The sequence below is a fragment of the Trachemys scripta genome, chromosome 13, assembly GCF_013100865.1.
Source record: "Trachemys scripta elegans isolate TJP31775 chromosome 13, CAS_Tse_1.0, whole genome shotgun sequence".
Classification (NCBI taxonomy): Eukaryota; Metazoa; Chordata; order Testudines; family Emydidae; genus Trachemys; species Trachemys scripta.
This window is the reverse complement of record NC_048310.1, coordinates 4992994-5002591: the sequence shown is the minus strand read 5'-3', so window position 1 is coordinate 5002591 and position 9598 is coordinate 4992994. Positions and strand designations below refer to the sequence as shown.

At 66.8% G+C, this 9598-nt stretch overlaps 1 protein-coding gene across 2 annotated transcripts; it reads right to left on the bottom strand.

Moving 5' to 3' along the window:
• Window positions 1-45: 45 nt before the first annotated feature.
• SLC22A31 (solute carrier family 22 member 31) lies at window positions 46-8408 on the bottom strand. Of its 2 annotated transcripts, XM_034788756.1 has the most exons (9): window positions 8043-8408; window positions 5898-6001; window positions 5563-5717; window positions 4446-4614; window positions 3425-3570; window positions 3083-3185; window positions 2430-2644; window positions 1644-1755; window positions 46-885 (listed from the first exon to the last, which is right to left on the bottom strand). In XM_034788756.1, the coding sequence occupies exons 1-9, from the start codon at window positions 8406-8408 to the stop codon at window positions 468-470; spliced, it is 1788 nt and encodes a 595-aa protein (XP_034644647.1). In that variant the 3' UTR covers window positions 46-467. The 2 variants fall into 2 exon arrangements, with proteins under 2 accessions (XP_034644647.1, XP_034644648.1); XM_034788757.1 differs by lacking the exon at window positions 2430-2644.
• Between the last annotated feature and the right edge of the window lie 1190 nt (window positions 8409-9598).

Genomic DNA, 9598 nt, shown 5'->3' with positions numbered 1-9598 from the left:
CTCCTCCCCCAGGGCCCCAGAGAGAAAGCAGAACCAGGCCCAGGCTAGAAATAAGGCACATTTTATTGGTGAGCTGCTCACCTGGCCAGGAGGCACAGGGACTGGCGTTCCCTGAGCCAGGAGCCCCCCATTCCCAGCCAGGCTCCTCAGGGGGGTGGGGGACACTCTCTTCCAGGCCCCGCTCCCTGCAGGGCTGGTACGCAGCAGGGGGTGTGGGAGCCTCCAAGCACCCCAGGGAGGCAGGCCCAGGCAAGGCAGAGGCAGCAGCCCAGCGGGTAGGAGGCTGCGCATGGCACTTAACAGAAGGAAGCTGCTGCCCGGAGACGGTCGTGCGATGGGCCCCAGGAGGTACCGCACACAAACGACAGTCCGCTGGGCGCAGGAGACGCCTGCGGCCCCAGGGCAGTTAACACTGGGTGCTGTCCCCCCACCCGCAGGGCACAGTCCCCACAGACAGCCCCGCCCAGCTACGTCTCCTGCTGGGGGTCACCCCCCGGGGCGGGCTCCAGCAGCAGCTGCCTGTCCCGCAGGGGGGCACGCCGGTGGGAGCTCAGCATCTTCTTGGTGGCAGTGACGAGGCGGGCGTAGTCCTGGGCCTCGGGGGCGTGGCCGGCGCTGCGGGGCGAGAGCAGAGGCAGCTGGTCCCTGCGGCGGGAGGAGCGGAAGAGCGGGGGCCGGCGCTGACTCTCCCCGTCCTGCAGCGACTCGGGCAGGCCCTTGCCCTTGCTCTCGGGCAGCAGCATGATGCTGAGCACGGAGAGGATGGCGAAGGAGGCAAAGACCACGTGGTGCAGGAAGAAGCCCCGGTTGTTCTGGATGTCCATGATGGGCCCGGCCGCTTTGCCCACGAAGCTGGCAGCCATGATGAGGCCCAGCCCAGCGCCCCTGCAGGGGGGGACACAGACCAGGCCCTCACCGAGGGACAGCGCCTCCTCCTGACCAGAGCACGGGGCAAGGGGCTGCCACACCCCCAAGTTGGCGGTTGGGGGAGCTGGGGCTTTGCCCTGACTGGGCGGCTTGGAGGCAGCAGGTGCAGCCTGGGAGCTGAGCCGGGCCTGGCCACTGCCCGGGCAAGCAGCCAAGCACCACGTGAAGCAGCCCCCAGGCCTGGCCGTGTCCTCCCAGCTGTGGGGCCCGGGCTGGCTGGGGCAGGAGGACACCAGGGTCATGCCCCACGGGACTCCGCCCTGGCATCCAGGCAGCGGTTTGGTTGACTTGGGGGCAGATCATCACAGGGAGAGCTGCAGGGGCAGCCCCCAGGCCGGGTCACTGGATCAGAGTGGGGGAAGCTGGCTCTATTCCCAAGGGCTCCCCCTGGAATGGGTTCCCTAGGGAGGTGGTGGAATCTCCTTCCTTAGAGGTTTTTAAGGCCCGGCTTGACAAAGCCCTGGCTGGGATGATTTAGTGGGGGATTGGTCCTGCTTTGAGCAGGGGGTTGGACTAGAGATCTCCTGAGGTCCCTTCCAACCCTGATATTCTAGGATTCTTGAGGCTCAATACCCAGCCCTCAGAGAACCTGCTACAGCCTCCCCCCGGGAAGCCAGTGCTGCCCCCTCCCCTTCCACCTTTCCGGGCCCTGCAGCATGCACTAGCCCATGGCTGCCGTGGGAGACGCGGGGCTGCAGTGCGGGCCCATCTCCTACCTGACCACGGTGGGAAGGACCTCGCTGGCAAAGAAGATGCTGAGCATGGTGACAGCTTGCGAGTACGCGATGCCCAGGACAGAGAGGGTCAGGATGATCCAGTCCAGTAGATCTAGAGTACGGAGCGGAGTGAGCGCACGCCACAGTCCGGCTAACGGGGGCCTTGGGTGCAGGTGGGCTCCAGGGCCGGCTCCCCCATGGATTTACAACACAGGGTGTTTAAGCCCTGCCTGGTGAGTGGGGCAGGGAATATGCCCATGTGCCAGCCCAGGGAGACCACCAGCAGCCCACACCTGGCGCCGCCAGCTGCTCCCTGGGCAGGACGGAGGGCTGAGCACACACCTCAGAATGCCCCTCTCCAGTATCGGGGTGGGCAGAGCCACCAGCAGATTCCTTGGCTCTCTCCGCCCTGGGGGGAGTAACTCCATGGATGGGGGGATGGGGGGGGGGGGGGCAGGGCGGCGCAGGGAGGCCGGGGGGTTGGGGGCCCCAGGCTCGCAGCACGACTTCCCCACGGGCGGGGGTGGCTGGCCCGGCCGGGGGGGGGGGGGGAGAGGGCAGCTACCTGGGATACAGGGCTTGGGAGAGCAGCTGGGCATGAATGCTGTGACTTGTTCGCTGGTTCCCAGTTACCGGGAGACCCAGGGAGCTCACGCCCCCCTTCCCAAGGACCAGCGCCAGCGGAGGGGCGGCCAGCATGCAATGGGGAAGAACTGCTAGTCCCCACGGGCCAGGGCAGGGGCTGAGCAGCGCGTGAAAGGGCCAGGCCAGGCCCCCTGCCCTTACACTGCGTCAGGGCCAGCAGCAGCAGCGAGGCGATGCCGGTCAGGATGGTGCAGAGCAGCAGGATGGGGCGGCGCCCGAAGCGGTTGACGGTGACGCACAGGAAGAGGCAGGCCGCGGCCTCCAGCCCCGCCAGCAGGAAGTAGGAGAAGTAGAACCGGGGGAAGTAGGGAGCCAGGTTGCGGGTGAAGCAGTGCCGGATCCCGCTGCCGATGAACCTGCAGGAGGGCAGGGGGCGCTGTTCACGGGGAGGGCAGCCGAACCGCGACCTAGCTAGGGCACGCGACGCGAGTTGGGAGGGTCTCAGCCTGGCCGCCGGGCGAGCTCGGTGCCCATCACTCACCCCCATGCAGCCTGCACAAGCAGCGAGCTCTGCTCAGACTCAGGGCAGCCGGACGGGGAGAGCAGGGGGAGGCACGGCACAGAACCGTGCTGGGGGAGCTCAGGGCTGGGAGAACAAGGAGAGTATGGGGGGTGCTGTGGATTGAGGGGCATCAGCAGAGCCGTGTGTACGGGGGAGCCCAGTCTAGAAGAGCTGGGAGCAAGGTTGCCCTGGCACATGGGGAAGTGCCCAGGAGAGCCAAGGAGGCACAAGGCGGAGCAGGGAGGCCCACGGTCCAGCCATTCCCGGCCCCCAGCACGTGGTGGGTCCTTACGCCGTGAAGCCGAGGATGAGGCTGTTTTTCCAGATGACTCGGGTGCTGAAGACCTCGCAGAGGGTGTGGTAGCGTGGCAGCGGGACCCCGTCAGACTCCAGCTCTGGGGGCACAAGAGCAGCACGGTCAGCGCAGCTCCGGGGCAGAGCCAGAGGGAGGGACGGAGCCTAGGACCAGCTGGGTCCGAGAGCGTTAGTGTTTCAGCCAAGGCCGGGAGGTGGGGGGGACAGGAAGGAGGAGCAGGTTCAGACTGGGGGGTGGGGGGAGAGTGCGCCACGTGAGAACAGCACAGGACTCTGACTTTGACCCCAGGTCGGGCCCCATGGACGCGGCAGCTCTCACCTGCTAACAGGTGCTCCTGGCTGTAGAATTCGTCCTCCAGGCTCACGCCGTTGCCCTCAGCAAGGGCCCGCAGACCCTTCCTGCCCTTCTCCAGCTGCCGCGTGGCCAGCAGCCAGCGGGGCGACTCTGGGAACAGCGACGGGCAGCTGGAGGGAGAGCGTCACCTGGGTCACCACAGGCCCAACCTCAACACGCGGCCGCACGGAACCAGCTCCCACGATGCTCCGCGCCCAGCCAGGCGGGGGCAGCCCTGCAGGGAGCCCCCCGGGCGAGGGACGGTGGCACCAAGCCAGGCCAGGCTCACTGTGACCCATCATAGCCATCTGCTCCGCACAGTCTGGGGTGCACTCAACCCGGGGACTGGACGGGGAACTCGCACTAGCAGCGTCCCCCAGCGCCTGCACCAGGCTCCTGCCTCCCCCCAACCCTGGGGCCAGCAGCACAGGGACCCAGCCGCTGCTCCTGTCCCCCAACAGCCGCTCCCTGCCACGCTGCCACTTGAGGAAGTGACATTCTAGCCCCGGCCAGGGCTCCCACCCGGCCTGCAAGCCCCAGGTCTGATCAGGCCACAAAGCTCAGAACCAACCTGGCAAATAAATTAACCGTGTTTAATCTGCGTGGAGCAAATATTTACCCCCAGCCCCGTGGGCTCCAGGGCCCCTTCAGAGGCAGCCGGCGCCGCACTTGAGCTGAAGGGCCTGGGGAGCGTTTGACCCAGCCGCAGTCCCAAAGTCGCTGCCAGCCGGATTCACCATCGCTGGGATGTGTGAGGGGGGAGGAGGCGCTGCCCGTATTCCCAGTGGGCCGCTCGTGCCATGGAGCTGGGGGCTTGGGTCCCAGTGCCTCAGGGTTGGGCTCTCCCCCGAGCCACTCCAGCTCCCCGGCCATCTTCCCACAGGTGTCCAGCAAAGCCAGGCTGGCCCTGCCCCTCCCCGCAGCACAGCCGGGCCTTACCCCCAGCAGGTGGCCAGCAGAGCCAGGCTGGCCCTGCCCCCCCCCCCGCAGCACAGCCGGGCCTTACCCCCAGCAGGTGGCCAGCAGAGCCAGCGTCAGCGTCACGGCACCCTGCAGCAGCCGCCACTGCCGACACAGCACCGCCAAGCCCGGCAGCAGCAGCTCCCCGGCAACCCAGAAGAACCCCGCAACCATGACGACCATCAGCCGGTGGGGAGGGTCGCACAGCTCCAGCCCTGGGGTGGGGAGAGAAAGGCTCTGCTCAGACCAGACGGGGGGCGTAAGATTCACGCTGCATCAGGCTGACACCCCGCAAGGCGAGCGCTGGGCAGGGACAGCGGGGCCGGCTTCGCTCCCAGCCTGGCCTGACTGATGAGGGGCGCCAGCTGGGAGGGGGGCTGCGGAGTCAGGCTCCCCCACAGCCCCCGGGTCACCTCTGGAGAGCAACGCAGAAGCAAGAGCCTCTTGGGGCTGCTGCCCGTCCCCCACTGCAGCCCTGGGCAAGGTGGGAGCAAATACAGCCCCGTGCGGCTCAGCTCGCAGGGGGGCCGACTCCCCAGGTGACCGTGCGCTCTCCCCACTCCCCGGGACTGCAGCAGACACCCCTAGCCTCCGGCTCCCCCCGGCAGCCACTCCCCGCCGAGCAGGAGACCGTTGGCCGGAGTCCCAGGGCCAGTTACACTGGTGTTTCAGAGGGACCTAGCTGGGCATCACGCACTCCAGAGCGGCTGCCCCGTGAGCCAGCCAGGGGGCCATACAGCCCAGGGACACATCACCCATCTGCCCTAGGGCTCCAGGCAGGACAATTTCCCAGCCTGCGCTGAAACCCCGCTGCTGGTCAGCTGGAGAAGGACAATGCCCACCACATGGAGGGAGCCCAGCTGGGCTCTCCACTCCCCGGCCTGGGGGGGGGAGAGGAGGGGAGGAGGAAAGAGAGAGGGAGCTGCAGAGGTAATTACTTAGACTGTCAGCTCTCAGGGTCAGGGACAGTCGGTCTGGTCTGTGTTCGTACAGCGCCTAGCACCAGGGGGTGCCGGTCCATGTCTGGGGCCCCAGTAATACAAAGAACGGATACTATAAAAGCCAGGGCAAGGGGCCACATGCACAGGGCCATGGAGCTCCGCGGGGGGCCCTCTCCTGGAGCAGGGAAGGGGCGTGTCCGGTGGCGGACCAAGCAGACTCACGTGCGACGTAGAGGGAGAGGAAGGTGCCAGCCAGCGCAGCACCAAGGAGGAGCCGCAGCGACAGCAGCATCATGTAATTCAGCGCCAGCGCCACACCGATGCCCAGGGGAACCGCCAGCACCAGGGAGAACACGAAGGTGGCACGCCGGCCAAACCTAGAGGTGAGAGCCAATGGGCCATGAGCTAGGCAGGGGGAGAGACACAGAACAGCCCCGCCCCCCTGGGCACATATCAGGGCTGGCCACAAACCCAAGGGGCAGGGCTGGTTATGGACAATGCTGCATCTGGCCGGGTGGGAGGGTCTGATCAGGGGCCCCTTGTGGCTGGTGCTTTACCTGTCGCAGGCCAAGCCGAGCGCAATGCAGCCGCTGAGCCAGCCCAGCAGGTAGGTGGTCTGTTCGAGTGGCACCTTCCAGCGATCCGAGCACACCAGGTCCCACTGCCAGAGGAAGGACGAGTGAGCCATGAAGTCCTTGATGCTGCCCTGAAGGGGCCTAACACAACGGTGAGCTGAGCAGACATGGTACCGTCCCATCGTTCCAGGGCACTCAGGGGACATCCCACCCCATCCCCCACTGCAATGCAGCCCCCTCTGGGCTGGACCCCTGCAGCTGTTCAGCAGGCGCGCTGCTCGGAGGTTTCGGGCAGGAAGGCCCAGGTGAAACCACAGGGGGAGGTTAGAGAAGCAGGATGAGGAATTCAGCCAGGCCACTGACGCGAACACCCTGACTCCTGCAAAACAAACCTGGACCGTCCTTTGTCCCATCCAGAGGGCAGGACCCTCCAGCAGCACGTCACAGCCCAGTACATCCCCTCCAGCATCCCAGAGCCACTTCCTGCATCGCCCTGAGGTTTCCCATCCAGCCATTGATCAGGTCTGACCATGATTAGCTAGCCAGGCTCTCTGCCCAAGGCGGTAGAGCAGAGGCAGGACAAGGCATGAATGGAAGGTGATCTCCACTCCGCCCGCCATGCAAATCCATCACTAACAAACAGGGACCCACCAAGGGAACCAGCTGCACCCTAAAAACATGCACCCCCGGGGGTCAGTACAACTGGCATCTCCTCACCCCTACCCCCCCCGCTGCCCAGGGATGGCAGGAAACACCCTGGAAAACTCTGTCTCTGCCAGCAAGTGCAGAGGAAGCAGCAAAGAGGGACAGGAAGTCACTGCCCGAGACATGCGACTCTCACCCCGTCCCCAAGGCACTGCTGGAGAAGCAGAGCCCGGCCAGGGGGATAGAGCGCCCCCACCAAGCACAGGAAGGCAGGGAGCTCTCACCCAGGGCTCTGCCCATCCACCCGCTCCAAGGCTCAATCTCCTTCCCCTGCACACAGTCCCCGAGAGCACGGACCCACACGGCACATCCGGCCTGGGAAGCAGCAGAATCCAGATCAATCTGCCCCCTGCCCCACCCACAGGCCTCCCAGTGCTGGGACCACCCTCCCAGGGGGAGCTCTAATGAAGGTGCCCAGGGAGTTGGTGTCAGCAGTGGGATTCAGACTCCGCAGCCCCTGCTCCCACAGCACGGGCAGGGAGGTGCGGGCTTTTCAAGTCAGGGCACTTTCTCGAACGTCGACACCAGGAGCATGTCGCCATGGACTGGCTAGGCAGGCAGGGCTCTTCTCCCACCCTGTAACTGTCCTCCCAACCCAACATTTTGCAACAAAACCGCAGCTAGGTTTGCGGATTGTGCAAACGCACAAGGAGACGGCAGTTGGGCAACTCTGCTGGGGCCAGGGCCAGCGGGGCCATCACTGGAGGCATCTTCAGCGCCGGTCCCCAGGCAGACCCACATTTAGCACCAGGGGTTCATGCCTGATCAGGGCTCCTAGGGAAAAAGCCAAGGCTGCTAGCGCCTGTTACAGGTACACAAGGTGCGTGCAGGGCCAACTCTAGGATTACCACCAGCCCGGGACCTTCGTCCAGACACCAGGCAGGACCCCTGCAGCCAGCACGGCTAGGACGGGCCGGGCAGACTGGAAACTAGAGCAGTCCGTAGCGCACAGCTCTGCCAAGAGGCGGGCAGATGAAAGCAGCATGCAGGCTGGAAGTGCCCAGGTGCCTGTGACGCCGCATTTGCAGCCCGTCCCGCCCCTCCCAGCCACCCTCGGGGAAGCAGCAGGTGCATCTACCGCCCAGGAGTATCCGTCTGGGGGTCTGCAACAGAGCACGCCAGGGCTGGTGCCTTGCTGGGGTCACAGCGCTCAGGGAGCCCAGCTCAGTGTCCCCACCCCAAACATGGGCATCTGGGCAGCGCTACCCCAACAGGGGCACAGAGACACAGGGTGCCACGCAGCAGGGAGCTCGCCCCCTCCCCGGGACAGCCCCCCGCTCACCCCCAAAGCCGGCTCAACCCCCCGGGACAGCCCCCCAAAGCCAGCTGCCCCGGTACAATCCGCCCCTGCTCACCCCCCCCGAGGACACCCCCCAGCCGGCTCACACACACCCCGGGACAGCCCCCCAAGCCGGCCCGCACCTGGGTGACGAGGCTGGAGCGCAGCCCGGCCGCGGGCAGCTCGTAGTCCCAGCCGCGGGTGCAGGGCCCGGTGCGGTTGGGCCCCGCGGCGCCGGGCAGGTACCGGTACAGGAGGCAGCGGCTCCAGCCCGCGGCGCCCCGCGGCACCGAGGCGTTGAGCAGCGCCCGGCCCGACAGGTTGCGCAGCGCGGGCGGCAGCAGCGCGGGGTCCGGGCGGCAGCGGTGGGCGGGCGGCGCCGCCAGCAGCAGCCCCGCGAAGAAGCCCAGCGCCAGCGCCGCGTTAGGGGCCCAGGTGGCGGCCGCCAGGAGCCGGGCGCGGCGCCCGAAGCCGCCCGCGGGCCGCAGCAGCCGCGCGTCGAACTCCATGGGCCGGGCGGGCCGTGCAGCGCCGCGCCGCGCCGGGACACCGGGGCTGGCTCCGCCCCGGGGCGGGACAGGACCAGGACCAGCCCCGCCCCCCGCCGGGCCAACCCCCCTCCTCCCGCGGGGCCGCCCCCAACTCCCACCCCCGGGGCTGGGCGCTCCCCGAGCCCCGCCGCCCAGCCCCCCAGCCAGGTGCACCCAGAGACTCATAGAAGATCGGGGTTGGAAGAGACCTCGGGAGGTATCTAGTCCCGCCCCCGCTCTGAAATGGGGCAAGGCCCCCCCAGCTCAGGGCTGTGCCCAGACCGGCCTGCGGGTGGCAGAGCGCAGGTGGCACTGAAATGGGGGGGGCGGCTGGGAGCGGGTGTGGTCAGGGCTGAGCCCAGGTGAGGAAGGGGAAACTCCCTGGCTTGGTGCTGATAATCCGCTGATAGGGAAGAAGCCGCATAAAGGGCCGCGCCTGTGCCCAGCCCTCCGCAAACACCAACCCTGATAAGGCCCCGGGGGAGGCGACTGAGGTGGCCCAGGCCTGGCCCAGCCCCAGCCAGCCTGTGGGAGGAGGAGCTTGTGGCTTATAAGTGAACCAAATTCTTGTGACCTGGAGGTGCCCCTAAGGGGGGGGAGGGGGTGATTCCCCTGCACCCCCCACCCTGGCTGCCCCCCCCCTCGGCCACAGCTTGATAAGCAGAGGGGGATGCTAGGGCAAGCAGGGTGCCGGGGCCAGATCTCTCCCCTCCATCCACCGGGGCCCAGCCCCTCTCTCTATTAACCCAGGGAGCAAATAGAGAGTCGGGCTCCCAACCCGCTGGGCCGCAGCCCATGCACATCAGAACTGGCGGGGCTCCGTGGAGGCCAATCATGCCCCATGGCAGCGCCACTGAGGTGACGCGAACCAGCCCCTCCCAGCGCTCCTGCCTCCTCTGCCGACAGCCTCTGGGACATGTCTCTGCCAGGCCCAGCTCCACGCGCGATTCCAGTGCCTACTTCCCATTGATTTCCACAGCAGCTCAGCCTCCCTCCCTTTGAGGATCTGGCCCCTAGTGATTCATGTGAGTTGTATTATTTCGCTTAGAGTCTTCTCAGAGTTACCTTGTGCTCTTCCCCCACCCCCCATCTGTCTGGCTCCAGCTGTTGTCTGACACTTAGCTTGTAAACTCCTTGGGGCAGGCCTGTCTTTCTGTACAGCGCCTAGC

Excerpts from the sequence above, each read along its gene's own strand:
- SLC22A31 (XM_034788756.1), bottom strand. The coding sequence starts at position 8,408 with ATGGAGTTCGACGCGCGGCTGCTGCGGCCCGCGGGCGGCTTCGGGCGC. Across the intron at positions 3,186-3,424 it reads CCAGGAGCACCTGTTAGCAG|AGCTGGAGTCTGACGGGGTC; the intron begins GTGAGAGCTGCC and ends TTGTGCCCCCAG. Across the intron at positions 1,756-2,429 it reads GCTGCTGGCCCTGACGCAGT|ATCTACTGGACTGGATCATC; the intron begins GTAAGGGCAGGG and ends TCCGTACTCTAG.